The 18779-nt window shown below is 39.4% G+C and overlaps 1 protein-coding gene across 1 annotated transcript in view; it reads left to right on the top strand.

Moving 5' to 3' along the window:
* LOC124273834 overlaps positions 1–17492 on the top strand; it is a 79751-nt gene extending 62259 nt beyond the window's left edge. Inside the window, exons 2-4 of the mRNA XM_046709146.1 lie at positions 11491–11668; positions 12339–12527; positions 15488–17492. Coding sequence (XP_046565102.1) covers positions 11494–11668; positions 12339–12527; positions 15488–15573 — 450 coding nt within the window. The 5' untranslated portion in view covers positions 11491–11493 and the 3' untranslated portion in view covers positions 15574–17492. The remainder of the gene's footprint in view (positions 1–11490; positions 11669–12338; positions 12528–15487) is intronic.
* Positions 17493–18779: the final 1287 nt, after the last annotated feature.

Consider the following 18779-nt stretch of genomic DNA (forward strand, 5'->3'; position numbering starts at 1 on the left):
TAAGGTAGTCATTATCCTGAGCCATTTTGAAATATTTAAAAATATCAATTTATATCAAATAAAGTTATATCAAATGATTTAATTTCCATCTCCATTCGAGAACGACACAATGAAATGGCTTCGCTACGAAGTTCACCATTACAAAGGATTGCAATAATAATCCGAGTTAAATTTCAACCGGTTTTTTTTCATTCACGTGTACTTCAAACGTTTGCGGTTTTCTGGTTCCCACTGTGAGCTTAACGCTTCCTTGATTTCTGATGAAGACTATTTATTGCTGGCAACTACCTCTTTTGAATGTTTCACCTGTGAAATATTGTTTCTTTCACGTGAGCAAATGTAAGGCTATTTGAAATGTTTTCCCCAGGGCAATATATTAATGAGAGTTAAAGCAGGATTATTAAATATAAATAGTTCACTGTTGTCGCTGAAGATCAAACATGCGAATATGAAGTCAAGACATTTCGTGAAGAGGTTGTGGGTGAGGTTGTGGTTTAACGTTACTTTTAACAGTACATCACGGGTGGTAAGTTTGATCACTTGATGTAGGCTTTAGATGTTTAGTGTGTACCTACCTTTGGTGAAACTCATGAGAATAGTGATGACAAATCTAGAAACATATTCAAGAAACATACATAAGCGCTATTCGAACCGACAATCACAGATTTCCTGAGGCGGTGGGGTAGCCTAGTGGTTAAAGCGTTCGCTAGTCACGCGGAAGACCCGGGTTCGATCCCCCACATGGGTACAATGTATGAGGCCCATTTCTGGTGTCCCCCGCCGTGATATTGCCGGAATATTTCTAAAAGCGGCGTAAAACCATACTCATTGACAGATTTCCTGTAAGGCTTAGGAACGCAACGATGTACACTGAATAATTAGGCATCTAGACAACTTGTCTTCCTAGGGCAAAATGGTGATTCTGAACATACAATAAGCCAACCTCAAAGGGGTCTGTGATCGAATCTAGTCCAGGCAGAACAATTGTTAACGGTGTCTGCATCAGTTTACATTGTTTGTCGGCTGATATATATATAGCTCGACCCGCCTTAAAGTTTGTGCTAAATTTACATGATTATGCAGACTTTCAAAATGTCAAACAGTGTATTGAGTGCGAGCAATCTTGATACAGCCATGAACATGTGCACAATCATCCAAACGTACTCCAAACATATTTCGTGGGCTCTCTTGTACTATATGTTAGTGATATTCCTATTCATTTAAAGTTTTAACAAGGAATTTTAAATAAATATGCATTATATCTTTGAAGGGCATTTAGAAGTGGAATGCATAAGAAAAGCAAGATTTATGGATGTCAACTTCATAATTGTGGATAACACGACGTTTCGGAGTGTATGCTTGCTCCATCATCAGATGACGTTTCGGAGTGTATGCTTCCTCCATCATCTGATGACGTTTCGGAGTGTATGCTTCCTCCATCATCTGATGACGTTTCGGAGTGTATGCTTCCTCCATCATCTGATGACGTTTCGGAGTGTATGCTTCCTCCATCATCTGATGACGTTTCGGAGTGTATGCTTCCTCCATCATCTGATGACGTTTCGGAGTGTATGCTTGCTCCTTCATCTGATGACGTTTCGGAGTGTATGCTATCTGATGACGTTTCGGAGTGTGCTTGCTCCTTCATCAGATGAAGAAGCAAGCATACACTCCAAAACGTCGTCAGATGAAGGAGCAAGCATACACTCCGAAACGTCATGTTATTCACAATAAAGAAGTTGACATCCACAAATCTTGCTTTTCTTGAATATGGATTCATCACAAATCATGAAAAACTGTATTTATGCATTAACGTGTATACGTAAATAGGGCACAATACCTTAAGTCTAACCCGTTCAATTAGGTGTCCTAATCAATTAATTAATGTCCTAACAGCAATGGACGTGATGTTATTAAGGCATGTTTGCTTTATCCATTATATATTTATCGACATCCACGAACCCACATATGAGCATACACGCATGGCCATTGTCTCCAGCCATCCATAACGTATTGGAGCTTACTGACACCCTTACAGTATGCTCCATCCATAAATATAATGTTATTGATTCATTGAGCATTTGAAAATATGTAGCAATGAACTTTCTGTAACAGGTCGAGAACAATATATACTATTAGGGTTAAACTGTCCACACCATGTTTGGTTCAAACACTAAAATCAATTGTTTCTTTTTTCATCTCAGACCGTAACTGACATTGTGCTTCAAGATCCCTGAAGTTGTGATTAATGACGGAGCTGAAAATCCTGGAAAAGTATTCCTTGGGATAATCTGCTATCGAGTAAATACATGCACAGACAAGCACGATAGTGTGGGAAGGGAATAGATCACCGCCAAGCGACGCTATCGTACAGGTCCATTTGTCAGTAGGAGACTCAAGTTAGTCCTAGACGGTTTGACTGAGTAAAGCCATGTCGCCCAATGGTTATAGATCAACTCTCGCAGTGCCTTTGGTCTCAATGAACAACTTTATTACACCAATTGTGCCTTCTTCGTCGCTTCGTGGATTCACGGTTGGTACTCATTTTACATATCTATCACTTAAACACTTCTTGATTTTGTTCAGCCATACAACTCATGAGAAATACGAAAGAAATTGTCACTCGTATGCTCCTTCTCATGTTTCATCCTCACTGTCTAGACCAGTTATTGACAGCAATATTAATTGCCGAGTGGTTATTCCACAGGTGTTCATTGGCAATAGGCACTGGCAATAGGGATTTAGTTTTCCCGAATTGAAATAATGTTGTATCAGCACTGCATCAAATCGACAGTATTTTGTCAAATTTATACATATTGTGTGTAATACACGAAATGACCTTAAAAGGGATGTTATAAGGTATGTTCATTTTATCTGTCTAATGGTCATCGTAAATTTCTTTCTTTGGACGTACCTAGAGTCACATGAAATTGATGTAGGAGGAGATTATCTAAATATAACCTCACTCCTTCGCTGATTAAAAATAACACTATTGATAATTCAATTAGTTTTAATGTCAAGCTTTCAAAAGAACAGATCGAATGGGTACGGTTTTATTGTGTTACTGTTAGTTTAATTTCCGGCTCAAAACACAATAAGCTACAATTACCAAGCAATTACCGTTGCCGTATTAAACCTACCTACAATCTAATGTTCTGTGGTTCACTTTAAGCTTCTACATAGTTCTACTACTTTGTTATTTGATTGCATTGAACCTTTTTGTCTTCTTTTGTATGCCCCAGAGCTTCTTATTCTAATTATGCTAGGTATTAGCATCTGAAAGTGGTACAAGGTTGGCAAATTAACTGTCTAACTTCTTCAAAAAAAAAAGATGAAAACGGAGTTTTGAATGTTGTGCAATCCTAAAGTAAAACGGAATTTAAAAGAAATCGAAACATGAACAACACGCAAATCATGATCAAATAGATCCGGAGACATAATTAATAGAACATATTAATTTACTTTTCTCATACTATCCCAATATCAGATCTCCAACAGTTTTCATTAAAGCTATCGATGCCTCTGTGAGACCTGTCGTGATCTGTGAGAAGGCACGATCTCTTGGTGTCAATGGTACCTTTCTTACATCAGTATTCCACGTCTTAGGTCAACTACGTCACAATCCGGAGGCACTTAATTGAAGGAAATACTAGATTTGGTTCTAAACACATCCGTATTTAGGTATTGCGAAGCAATAAGCGTAATCCGAAAATATACCATGTGTTACATTTGACCACTTTCTAAATTCCATTGTGTATTCATATTTATTGAGTAGCGTTTAACTACTTTAAAGGTATTTCAGTGACAACAGTGAACCAGCTATGCGGTTAAATTGCCAGTTTAAAGGCAAATGTATGTAACTAATTATTCTATTATCTGACAAAGAGTCAAAGATGAGAGTTTGTCGCATGATTGGGTACTAATGCTCATTCGATTCAAAATGAAAAGCTGGAAAGGTTGACACAGTGGATCCAAATTCTTCCGCAAGGCCCCGGTGGTTCAATGCTAAGCAGAACCAAGTACCAAGAGACACGGTCGCACCAATGAGCTCACGACTATTAAAGGCTAGCAATTTGATTCAAAGCCAGCGGAAATCGACTACCCATTGCATTGTTCATTATGAGGATGATGAAATGTTACGTTTACTCCTGGAGGCTTAGTTCAAACAGTATGTAATCGTCAGTGATGTCTTCTCGCACAGTTCTCAAACCACGAATTGACGTGACTTCAGGTATTCAGGCGAACCCAGTTTCAACAGATGACCAAGGCTGGTTATACTCTGGCGTTGATGCTGAACACTTTAAACGATACCAAACCTGGATGATCATATGATGATCATATTGTCTATGAGTAGTGTGCATTGTATAAAGGAAAAGTTTCTAATGTTAAACCATAACAAACCTGTACAGGTAATCATTTGATACACGATATAACGCTCCCACAGGGTACTTTCTTTCAGAAATATAGATCTTCGTTGAAATGAGCATGTAGTATAGCAATCAGACAGGGTGTCACTTTTGCCCTATCAATATAATTTAGATGGAGGCATCTATTTCCTAACCAGAATCGGGCTCAAAGAGAAGTTATGTCATTACAGAATAAATACATAAAACGTTTTATTCACATTTCTAAATTAGCCGTAGTTCAGGGATAGGTCTGTTTTCAATAAAGTCCTGGGGTCATGTAGAAATCTTTCCTATACGTTTGCAAATAAACTTGATATATTTAATCATTGCAGATAGTTTTTGCATTTTGATTTTAGTCTGAATTCATCCATTGAATCTGTTTTCTTTTAAAAGGTTAATTCTCTTTATGTATAGTAGGGGCGGTGGGGTAGCCTAGTGGTTTAAGCATTCGCTCGTCACGCCAAAGATCCTGGTTCGATTCCCCACATAGGCACAATGTGTGAAGTCCATTTCTGGTGTCTCGCGTCATGATATTGCTGGAATATTGCTGAAAGCGGCGTAAAACTGAACTCACTCACTCAATTACGCAAGTAGCCTCTAGGTTTAATGCTGCTTTGTATAGTATTTAAATCACATGAAATGAGTTAAGACTGTCAGGCACAGATACATGATTGTCCATGAATGCTGGTAAAACGACCTCTTTGTGAGTTCTGATTAAAATTCTAGAGCAAACGGACTCTTTTTGCCATAGGCAATATCTTTCACAGTACAATGTCTGATATTGGATGCAATGTGTGGTCCACCTTTGCTATACAAGGAGTGAGCAGTATTTTAATAACATTACGGCGTCTCAGATTGAAGAAGGAATTGGGCCTTTAGGGTCTAAGGCGTTTGCCACTTTGGTGAAACCCATGAATATGAGTAGGACTTTTAAAGATGTTTTAACGTTTCATCTTTCTGATTTCTACACATATGATAATGCAATCCCAGAATTTACACTGTCGGCCTAACCACAGTCAAATTGTAGCAAATAGGGTTGCGCAACAAAGACAAAATGACCAGTCTTTGCATATGGGAAGACTGGTCATTTTCTCTTTGTTGCGCAACCCTATTTGCGCTACAATTTGCCTGTGGCCTAACAAGCAATGAGTAACGAAAGTTAACCAAAGTGCAAACAATTAGACACTTGTTGTCCTAAGTGACAGGTGGTCCCACAAGGGCCTTTTCAATAAGTGTTTGGCTTGCTATCAGGGCCAAAATAAATATATGACTGATGTTTGTGGTCATAAAAACATGCAGCGTGTTACCTGAGATTTGCATGTCAAGATTTGTACACAATACTGATAAAATGCCATCTATCTTCTACAGAAACATGCTGTACCACTTAAGTCAACACGTTCACAATAACGTTTCCCATTAATCATGATGCAATGAATGTATCATATGACTGATTGATAGTTATCTGTTTAACAGTAAAATGAAGGAAATACAACAGGTACGTGAAGTGAATTCAATTTTACCCCAATAGTTTATCACCATTGTGACAGATATACAAGGGAAGAATTAAGACGAAGAACTGAATATTTTTCTTTTATCCCAGAGAGGTTGCAATCATTAATAGCAATTTCAACACTGCAGTTAAATGTGTAACAGTACGTTTTGTAGATAATATATACTTCAGTGCCGTAAAGGAGTATTAGAAACACACACACACACACACACACACGGATTGACAAGGAGTATGAGAGCCGGTATGTTGGATGAAGTGTTGCTTGTCAATATCCAAATATAAACTTTACGTTTACCCAGAAATCTTTCTCAGGGGAATTCAATGTGAAGCCAACAAGAAATGATATGCACTTAACGACTATATTTTAAAACCAACCAGGTTTACTAATCAATAGTAATCACTGCTACGTTGGTACAATGACATCAAGACATAGAAGATTCAGTGGCGGTATAAAATGACATAGTGGGGACACCACTGTAGCCAGCGATAAGTTAACATTGCACTGGTCAAGCTTCTAAACCGGGACAACGCTGGATGATCAGGATGAAATCGTTCTTCTCATACAACCAATGATCTCGATGTAATGTAAGACGAGAGAACCCTGCACTTGCCTTTATAATGGTCTCAAGTCCTCCTTGATATCGCCACACAGTAATAGATTAGTCTAAGCTGTTAAAGCTTCCAGATGACACTTGATTCCTAAAGCCTTTAAAATAGTAACTTCAGCCCCACTTCTTATGTCTGATAGTAATACGTTCAAGACAACTAACTATTATTAAAATATTAGGTTATGAACTTCTACTGGATCTTAACTATAATGTAATGCAATACCAAAATCGTTTAACAATACATTACACAACAGTAACAAGTGGTAAATAAGTACCATCAACGTCATTTCATGATCAGTCAAATTCCATTGAGTGTTAACGTCAAATTGATGACGAAACTTGAATGTATCACTGACAAAAACAGTGAAAATCTGTGATGACATGCAGTGTTTGCGAAAAAGGTAAGCATGTCTTGTTCCACAGGTAGCACCCACCACTCATACAAGTAGTGACAGCAAGGAGTATTTGAAGGGACCTACCGCTATGCCAATCATGTGAGGAAAAATGTCCTTGGAAGTCAAAAGTTATATTGTTAGGATGTTCTTGCGTAGATGTGTAACAGTGTTTCGTTGTAGAAAAAACAGTTTTGTGCGGAGTAAAGTTGTTAGATGAGAGCAATTCATGTCAATAACATAGACAACATCAGAAGGAATATATTCCATAGTGTAGTCCAAAGGTATGCGAGGAGGAATTTATTTAAATATTTTATGCATCCGTGAGAAAAAGTATGTTGAATCAAATTCCTGTTTTAATTGACACCTCATTTTTATGTTAGTAGGTTAGTAATAGACGAACACCTGGTGTCATCACTGCTTGAGATGACATGCAATGACTGTCGGGATCGCTCAATCGATTCTGCTTTTAGCAGACATTTCTTATGATTTCAGATATACACTCTTGTCTTGTCACTCTTATCGTAATTAGTATACCTTTAAGGTGCTTATATGTAAAGGAAAATACTGGAATGCGTGAATATTAATGAAATATATCTCGAGAAGTGGTTACAGTATGCACAGAAGTATATTATCGAGAGGCAATGATGTTAAGTATTAATTATAATAGAAGTATATAACCGAGATATGATCTCAGGTAACTGCATAAATATATTATCAAGAGGCAAATGAATGATATTAAGGATTAATAGGTGAAAATTTGTAAACAGAAGTATACTACCGTGAGGTGATATTTTGTATGACAGAAGTATTTTACCAAGAGTTGACATCAAATATTCACAAAAGTACATTACCGAGAGTTGGCAATCATCAAATATTTACAGATTGAAGTATATCAATTGATTGAAGTATAAGGTGATATCAAATAGAGAAATTCGAATGTGGTATCAAATATTCAGAGAAGCATATTATTCAAAGGTGGAATCAAATATTAGAGAAGTGTATCATTCAGAGGTGGTATCAAATATTTACATAAGTATGTTACCGAGAGGTGATGTTAAGTATTAACAGAGGTATATGTTTCGTAGGTACTATCCGGTTTAATTAGACCAATAATACTGAGAGACGATGTCAAGTATTACTGAAAAGGACAGAAAGTGGAAACATGTTTTATTGAAGTGCCCAGAATGGACTCTGTACTGTTTATAGTATTAATGCAGCTACAACCCTGGTTACCCCAGATTTCGGAATCATATGATAAAATAGGTTGAAACGGACCAGGAAGGAGATGAGTGTCGAGGTTTGGACTTGAGGACTTCGTGGAGCCACCTCTGGTGAAGATCCTGGTCGCAGTAGGGAGTATTTAAAGGAGGGTGTTATTCACTTCATAATTTCATACCCAATGTTATTTGTTTTTGTATTAACAAACAAAAAAACCCACCAAACATAAAAACAAGAAGAAAACCAAATCATTCTGAAGTATTGACGTGTCATAGACATGTAAGTGTTGATCATTGCAGTTATCGTCATGATAGCCTTCCAAAATTGGTGAGGATTTTTGTCATTTTAATCACTTTAGCTTTCTGCGGATGCCCCTGTAGGCACGTTTGTGTAACCGATGCATTTCGTCTTTCCGAAAGGCTTCTTACAATCAGCGGCATGAAACAATATTCCAGTTTGTAAGGCTCCACACAAATATAGCTTGTGCAACGATTTATCTTGTAGTGGGGTATTTAACCAACGTTAACAATTTACGATAATACCAGATGCGGCATCAGGTGTATATTCAGGTTAGCTTCAATAGTCCAATGGTTTCATTCAGTCGTGCAATACTGTCTACAAGTCCACGTTGATTTACTTAGATTACACATCGCCTGCGCTTTGCCTCACCCCACAAGAAGGCTCATTAATACTTTGCTGGACATGATGTTGGCAAAGGAAGAAAACAGTCTGGTGAAACATCGGGCACATCTAACCTGTTTATAAGTGATGACATTTGAATTTTAAAGTTTTCAAATTTAAGTTTTCGTAAGCTGGTACTTTGTAGGCGACAACCGACCAACCAGTTTTTATGGAGGTAAAGTCCTGCCGGCCATCACTCCTTCCATATAGGTTTCACCAACAGGACAAGAGCTCTGAACCGCACATAATTGAACCCAGACGCTGACGTTCTGGTATGCTAAGTACTATTCTAAGGCTGTTTGCTTGTCTTTTCTGTGTTTCCCAACTCCCACTATTAATATCTATACCGACGTGAAAAAAATAGATACTTTTCTTGTATCAGTTTTCACCGCCGTTGGGGAAATGTAAGCCCTGACACGTTTCACATTTCCACACTTATACATTAACCAGGTTAACCTGATCTTTCTTCATCTATATTTATCAAAACATGTTTCCACAGCAAAGCAACTTGATCTACATGAATCATTAACTTAAAGCCGAGTGCCTATTTCAGAAATGCATATAGTAAAGCACACAGTTAGTGATTATTTTATAATTATTGAATTTTATTGTTTGTATTCGCCCGAACGTTCTCTTACTTTTTGAGGTTAGAGATGTGAAACAAATAAATATGGGGATGGTGGGAGGTATCAAACACATAATAGCAGACTAAATGTCAATGAAGTTTTGAACCACATCAATACTTCTGTATTACTATCTAATATTTCAAGAATTAATTGTCTGAAAATGACCAGCTTCTCTTGTTTTGCCCCTGGGCTTTCAAGTGATTTATAACCGTCAGCAAAAGAAACACTGAGAAATGTTTCACTCCAAAAATATAACAATTTATTTCCTTTAATAGGGACTTCCGGAAGAGTTTATTATTAGAGTAACGTTTAAATTAGTCATCTGGTTCGTTGCACCGAGAATATCCGCATTATTCGCACCATTGCTATTGCACATATTTTGACTCGCCTAGGGTAAATGTGCTGAAGAATGTTCGTTAGAGTCCGTCGCTTCAGTGACACTAATTCTAGGTTTCTTCGCCGACGAGGCCAACTGTCACCGTCTTAAATTTCTGTTGCATTCTGTCATAACAAAACTGGCTCGTCAGAACTACCGGTTTCATCCACGAACTGGGTCATGGTAGGTGCTTATTCCAATGTTCAAGGCTAATGTAGCAAATCAAAATAGCATATTTGCTCGGATAGGTTGTGTGGGTGCTTGATTTGCTTAAAAGAACAAGACAGATTGCTACTGTTTGGCTTGATTATGCTCATATTTCCCCCATCGAGACGTCAGTTGGTAGAGACGTCTTCCTGCAAGGGCGGGTAACTCGTACAAGCTCTTAATCTCCTCTTTAACGCGCCTTTGGCTTGTGCTACTATCATGTAGTTTCGTGCCATGACTCCTAGTGAAACATCTCGTTAACTGTGTTACGTTACACGGCGGTGCGTGGTTGACAAAATCATACTGGCATACTTTCTGGGATATTTTCCGTGAGGACGTTGTATCTGGGTTCATTAAATCGGGTGTGGTCTCGTAAGCACTATTCACTCTCGACCCGTGAAGATAACCCACGCTTGTCGTAAGAGGCGACTAACAGGATCGGGTGGTCAGGCTCGCTGACTTGGTTGACACATGCCGTCGGTTCCCATTTGCGTAGATCGATGCTCATGCTGTTGATTGTCTGGTCCAGACTCGATTATTTAAAGCCGGCTGCCATATAGCTGGAATAGTGCGGCGTAAAACTGAACTCACTCACTCATTTACTCTTAAACGACCCCTCACGTTTTCCATTGGAATGTTAGTCAGAAATGACAACCAAAATTGTCAGTATTACAACGAGCGGTGAAATGAGATAACACGTGCTAGTAAGAAACCATTCCTCAATATCATTCAAAATACGTTTCATAAAGGAATATTTCACATGCGGAATATATGCACCTGAAGCATTGACAACTAAAATATTTAATATCAGAACTGCATATCAAATACAGCCCTCAGATTTTACATTGAAATTCATGCTACAGGATATGAAATATCTCAGATATCAATTATAGGCAATTTCCCCCTCCCTGAAACCTGTAATTTGTCACCAACGCTTCCACTTTAGCCAGTGAGTTTCATTTCATAGCCAGGGGAGTTGTTAGAGTTTTTACTGCATCAGTAAAATCAATGTCCTCGATATCCAGTAACGTTTGATTAAGAATGATTAAGATACTAACCGACATTCTGCAACGACATAACTTTAACATATGAATCATCCTACGTCAGGATGTTTTCCTGCATCATTTTTGACGCAAGCCACACATCATTGTGACATCATGTGCAATGACGTCACAATAGATCTCGAAAATGACGTAACTGCATTTGTTACATTGTTCCCTTTCGGACACCGTACAGTGCTCTACACCTTAAGGATGTAGGTGAGGTAGGGTAGCCTGATGGTTAAAGGGTCCGCGTCACGCTGAAGACCCGGGTTCGATTCCCCACATGGGTACAATGTGTGAAGCCCATTTCTGGTGTCCTAGCCGTGATATTGCTGGAATATTGCTGAAGTGGCGTAAAACTACACTCACTCACTTACACATAATGGATTCTCATTGTTAATTATGCATCTGTTGTTGCAGGGGATGCCTACAAAGCACGTGCATGGTGTGCAACAAGTGTTTCTTCTCATAACGACATGCATGCTCCTTCTGCTGCTGGCCGTCCCAACTTCAGGTTTTTGTGATGAGAGATGCGAAAAGGCTAACCCAAACCTACACAGAATTAAAGGAATTTGGTCCAACTCATTCAGGAGGCAAAGTGAGTAAAACGCAAATGTGTCAATATATTTAACGTCAGCGATGTTGTTTAACGCCGCACTCAGCAATTCCAGATATATGGCAGCGGTCTGTAAATAATCGAGTCTGGACTAGACAATCCAGTAATCAACAGCATGAACATCGATCCACGCAGTTGGGATACGATGACATGAATCAAGCATGTCAGTGAGTCTGACCAACACGATACCCTCTAACGACCAGAATGGGGTGATGATGATCAATTCTAACCCGGATTTTCACGGATTAATAACATTAGAACTGTCACAGATATCGTAGAGACCTTTAACTTTTAAATTACCCATTTCTGAGTTTCCAGTATATTATATCGCCATCCTGTTATGATAATTGCACTGGACTCATGCGTCGCTAAAGCTTCGTTCGGAAGTGACGTCACCACCACCACATGACGTCAAGCTCCTGTATGACGAACCAAGCACTGTAGGTCATGACCTACAGTTACGTATCATAAAAGAATGGCAACATTATACCCTTGGTGACCGAGGATGGTATAACTAGCTGGAGTCAATAAAAGTCTCAGACTGCCTCTCAAATCAGTTCGTCATATTCACCAACTACTCATAAATCCCTGCTGGGGATCAGAGTTTATTTGATTTTATTGCACTAACAGATTGAATTTGTGTTTGTTTCAGCATTAAACTTTAACGAATTTATCCAGTTCTTGATATCTGCATCTGGGAACAATCAGCGGTTATCTCCCCTTAGAGACAATCTGGTTCGAATGATTCGAGAGTACCGGGACTGTGTCATGGCGTGTGAACACGCCTTCAGCAAACGAAGTAACACACACAGCAACTTAAAAAGCCGAAAATCGCAACTCTGTAAGTGTTTCATTATTTTAGTTCTGCTTCCTGCGCCCTGCCAAACTTAATGTCCAAACAATCTTAAACAACTTGACATTTAGATTTATTCTTCGAGAGGATGCACACCAACCCACAGGACATTATGCTTTTGTTCTTGTTCGGTTCCACGCCATCTTGATTTCAGTTCCCGATGAAACGGTCTCAGTTTGCTTCAGATGCGTTCGAATTTCTAACAGTTTACAAAATAGAACGTCAGTGTAAAAGAATACCCAGTCTTGTCTATACCCAGAAACAAATTCTGTTTTATGAATGGGAAACTTAGCTGTGAAACATATATAAATGGATCACTGAAAATCGGTGATGACACCAGGTGTTTGTTAAAGGGCAATCACGACCTGCTATAATGTTGAGGCACAAATAGACAGATGGTATAAGTCAATATAATTTGGGTGGTTGTTCGAATCCAGTAATTGCCCTCATATTGATTGATTGAGTTTATTTTTACGCCGCACTCAGCAATATTCCAGATACATGTATATAACGGCGGTCTGTAAATATTTGGGCATGGACCAGACATTTGAGTGATCAACACCATCGATCCACGCAATTTGGATACGATGACGTCAATAAGATCAATAGCATAATCATCGATCGATCTACGCAATTGGGATACGATGACATGTGTCAACCAAATCAGCGAGTCTGACCACCCGATCCCGTTAGTCGCCTCTTACGACAAGCATGGGTTACTGAAGATCAATATTCTAACCCGGACCTTAATGAGTGCCGTCATATTGCCCTTGGCATGTCAACACCAGTATGTACCCGCCGTTGGTTCCACCAACATGATAAAGGTCTCAGACATGGGCTTTTCTCCAACATGAAAAGAGACGAGCTATGACAATATTATTGTTCAAACCTATGACAATATTATTGTTCAAACCTAAGGCAGCATTGAAATATTCAATTCATCATTCATTCATACACAGTCAGTAGACTTAAATACCCCATGGTTGCCATGAGACCCGTTGTCTTGGTAATAGTGACATGCCTGCCAGAATGGCGCATATCGATGGTCATAACATTAGCCTCTGGTTTGCCTGGTTCAACTTGTTGTAATACACAGGAAGAATTTTTTGGCCCCCTGAAAGTTTATTAAATGACCATTGAAACTCGGGTGAAAATGAAGTGTGCGCACCTCCTTTTCTCAATAGTGTGCACCCCACTTTCTCAAAAAGCTGTATCCGCCCCTGGGAAGTTTGACGTTAGCACCTTCAAATAATATCTCACTCATCGACGTATGAGCATTCCAACAGCTGACTTACACCAAGAAATGAAAATGGTATTTTTGCTTGGCTACTTTCAAGAAGATAATCAATTGAATGTCAGAGTCAACATTTTTGTTATGGGGCTGAATCTGTATGCAATACCACCTACGGTTTATTGTATTCATCTGTGTTCAAAATTTAACAAAAACGCAATGTGATATCTTAGAAATTACATTTCTCAAGCTCATAACGACATTAATTGTGATTAAATTCTGTTGTTTTTACTATAACAGCTATTTCAAAATTCCATCCCTGAGTGTTTGAGTACTTTAGGACCTGAGCCTAGATTTTCGAAGCTCTCTTAGAGCTAAGATAGTCGTAAGTGCCATACATTAACATTAACTTACGACTATCTTAGCACTAAGAGAGCTTCGAAAATATAGGCCCTGGCTTATAGTCATGCCTGTACTTCATAGGGGATCAGCAATATCGCGTCTGAAGAGATCATTTTATCATACAAGTAATATCTTGCGTTAGAAAATCCGTAAATTGTAACATTTATTGATTACTTTATACATTGCGTATCTGGCATTGTCTTGTATGGTGATGCATTGTACTGATGAGAATGTCTTTCGTATTTATTCACTGCGTAATGTAATGTAAGTCATTGGTATAAGCAAATGTCAATATGAAAGCTACACCTGGGGATAGAACATTCAGCCTACATGTAGGAATTCCCACTGGAGTGAGTGAGTGAGTTTGGTTTTACGCCGGTTTTAGCAATATTCCAGCAATATCACGGCGGGGAACACCAGAAATGGGCTTCACACATTGTACCCAAGTGGGGAATCGAACCCGAGTCTTCAGCGTGACGAGCGGACGCTTTAACCATCAGACTTAGGGTGTACCCCGATTGTACCCACGAGCCCGAGTCTTCCGCGTATTAACCATCAGGCTACCCTACCGCCCCCACATCCTTATTAAGTTAAGCTTAGGGTGTACCCACATTGTACCCAAGTGGGGAATCGAGCCCGAGTCTTCCGCGTGACGATCGGACGCTTTAACCATCAGGCTACCCTACCGCCCCCACATCCTTATTAAGTTAAGCTTAGGGTGTACCCACATTGTACCCAAGTGGGGAATCGAGCCCGAGTCTTCCGCGTGACGATCGGACGCTTTAACCATCAGGCTACCCTACCGCCCCCACATCCTTATTAAGTTAAGCTTAGGGTGTACCCACATTGTACCCATGTGGGAATCGAGCCCGAGTCTTCCGCGTGACGATCGGACGCTTTAACCATCAGGCTACCCTACCGTCCCCAAATCCTTATTAAGTTAAGCTTAGGGTGTACCCACATTGTACCCATGTGGGAATCGAATCAGAGCGAACGCTTTAACCACTATCCTACGTCACCGCCCTAATTCCCACTAGAACCAACTGTACTTCTTACCTTGCTGATCTCTTTCTGTATCATGGGTACAATGTGTGAAGCCCATTTCTGGTGTCCCCCGCCGTGATATTGCTGGAATATTGCTAAAAGCGGCGTAAAACCAAACCCAGTCAGTTTCTGTATCCTTCTGAGTGGGAATGGTTGATTGGATTAACAAAACCAGAACAACAGGACTTCAGCACTTAGATGGTTGATTTTTACCAAACTACAAATGCATGATGACATTTCGTGTATATTTATATGATTTCTTTCGTTTCAGGTAACGTTCTTTTCCGTGCTCAAAAACAGGCTCAAACCGTCATTCCCAAACATATCTACAAGCACTGTTTCTCCAAAGTGCCCTAGATAAACCGTCTCCAGGAAATAAACGTGGCTCAGAAACCAACCAACAGTGCAAGCCCCACAATGCCGAGGACCATGGCCAACATCATTATGCAATGCAAATACCTATCAAGCTGATACCTCGAGACAAATAACAAGATCAAAAGTGTCCAACGCGGTTGTTGTCCGGAGCTTCGTTCCACAGAGCGGCCTTAGTGTTGTGTTAGTCTTGAGTCGTTGATACAGTATGGGAGCCGTTGCACTAAGATCGGTTTGTGGAAAGGGGGCCTGGTCATGCGGCTTATGTTAACGTTTAGAACTCTGCCTCTTTGAGGCTTGTTGATGACAAATCAATCTAAAAGAACCGTCAAGTGAGTGGTTCTCTATCGTTATGCCACTGAGTTATCAATGTAATGGAATCAAGATAAGCTTTTATGTTTCGATCGATTTTGAATCGTTTCAGACATGGCTCATTCAAAACATAAGAATAAAATAAAAACAAAACCTGTTACGTTCATACTCTGATCTTGGTCACATAATTCCATCCTTGGTTAAAAATATTTCTCTACATCTACAAATATGTTTCAAAATTCATCAACATGAAATTCAATCTTTTCAGCGTTAGTTTTTCAAACGGATAAAAAGATATACACTAGTTTACACTATGCTGAAAATGTTGTTGCCAACTCAGGAACTCACAGGGATTCTGTTTCATATCCGTTCATAAGCATAAACATGAAAATCTGAGACCCCAACGTACCTTGATTTATGTACATGAACAAGATCTAATCTCTCGTTGTTTTCCGATTTGGCAACATCATGCATTTCCCCTATCAGGGTTACAGTTCAGCTATAAAGATCGGTAGCTCGCTGTTTACATACCACTGCAATCTGCTCTAAACATGAAGAGGCAACAATATTTCAGATTCAAGTACGGCTTTATGATTAGAACTCGCAATTAAAGCCATCTGGTATTGACACAAGAGTCATTTAGTCCAGTAACGATGGTATTCAATGAGATCGTTATAACGTTATATTAATCTCAATCAAAATTGAATAAAAACTATTTATTACAGGAAATTACCCTTGAACCTTCGGAGTACTGAAAATATGCTGTCTTCGGTTAGCATTGGACAGTTGTTTTGGGCTACATCTTTTAGGCTTGTGCTTTTTTCGTATACGTCATTATTGTTTGGGTCCCTGTGTTATTGTCAGAACTATCCTTAAGAATCATGGTAAATACTGTTGGATAAAATGACAACCAGACATCCTCAAAGGAAAGAGACTAACCTTACTGTAAGTAGACTTGTATACGAGTTACAAATATTAATTTCACCATGTACTAACACGAAGATACAATATGATTATACTTTTCTGTTGGTCGTTAAGCGTTTAGTTGGATCAGATGTATAATCATTTGCCTTAATTTCTCCTTCGATTATGACTATTACAAAAACACTTATTTCATCATTAAGGGATAATTAGGACTCGTTGTGATAGCATCAGGTGTCTTTGAAGAAAACTTATTACACTTGACATTTTTCTATAGAAATCCAACAACTCTCTTCTCAAAATCCTTCAAACTATCCTGAGTGTTAGTAATGAAGTGTTGGACAGAAACAGAAGCATTTCAATAGACTCCTGAGTATGTTACGAATAACACCATTAGAACCAGAATAAAAGTGTAACAAATGGATACAAACTGTTTGAGAAGCATTGATTCAATCGGATTATATTTTGAAAGTTTGAACATTTATCAGGTCGGATGGAAAATATTTACGTTATAACTGGATACTGATCGTATATTTTTATGAAACATGTTCTATATGTTCACACAATGAGGTTGATCACATTTCTGAATTTTCAACAAAAGTTTCAAGTTTCAACTGTAGACAAAAATGCAAAATGATGAATCTGTACGATGGTAAATATTGTACAAACTTGTGATTGTTCTGTTTTTCCTTATTACATCCAGAACCTATGTTCGTGGACTTTCACCCGTGAAGATCCGGGGTAGAATAGATCTTCAGCAACCAATGCTTGCCACAAGAGGCGACTATGCTTGTCGTAAGAGGCGGCTAACTGGATCGGGTGGTCAGCCTCGCTGACTTGGTTGACACATGTCATCGGTTCCCAATTGCGCAGATCGATGCTCATGCTGTTGATCACTGGACTGTCTGGTCCAGACCCGACTATTTACAGACCGCCGCCATATAGCTGGAATATTGCTGAGTGCGGCGTAAAACTAAACTCACTCACTCACTCACTCGTGGACTTTCTCTAGTGTCTAGTGGTTACAGCCTCTGCCAATATAGTGCCAGGTCGGATGTTCGATCTGCGGCCAAATGGATGGTACTTGTTGTAACCCATGATGCTCTTAGCATTAGTGACTGATGTACTTGAACCGAGTCGTAATATATGGCTGGAATAGTATAGTGCGTTAGTATGGTTTTACGGCGCTTTCAGTACTATTCCAGCAACAAGAAATCGGCTTCACACATTGTTGGTTGGTTTGGTGGTTTGTTGTTTAACGCATCATCAGCAATATTGCATCTATATGCGGCGGTCTTTAAATAATCGAGTCTGGACCAGACAATCCAGTGTTCAATAGCATAATCATCGATCTACGCAATTGGGATACGATGACATGTGTCAACCAAGTCAGCGAGCCTGACCACCCGATCCAGTTAGCCGCCTCTTACGACAAGCATGGGTTACTGAAGACCAATTCTAACCCGGGTCTTCACACATTGCACCCATATGGGGAACATAACCAGAACACTTTAACCACAAGGCTAACCCCACCGGAACACTGTAGACTACGGCAGCATACACTCACATGCGTCAATCTAATATTAGGACGCTAACCAGTAGTTTCTTAACAATACTATAGACATAGAAAAGATACACTGGTTGGCATTTTACTGGGTCCGAGTGGGTCATCAATGTAAAGGGGAGGTGGGGTAGCCTAGTGGTTAAAGCGTTCGCTCGTCAAACCGAAGGCCCGGGTTCGATTTCCTACATGGGTATAATGTGTGAAGCCCATTTCTGGTGTCCCCAGCCGTGATATTTCTGGAATATTGCTAAAGGCGCCGTAACACCCAACTAACTCACTCACTCATCAGTGTGTCACTGCGGCACTTTTCCTCAATGGACAAGTACGTATACTATAGATATCACCACATGAATTTTCAGACGGGCACGGGTGCCCCGGTGTGCTTGGGTAACCT

This window comes from Haliotis rubra, unplaced genomic scaffold (genome assembly GCF_003918875.1).
Source record: "Haliotis rubra isolate DU_JTF1 unplaced genomic scaffold, ASM391887v1 Scf185, whole genome shotgun sequence".
Classification (NCBI taxonomy): Eukaryota; Metazoa; Mollusca; class Gastropoda; order Lepetellida; family Haliotidae; genus Haliotis; species Haliotis rubra.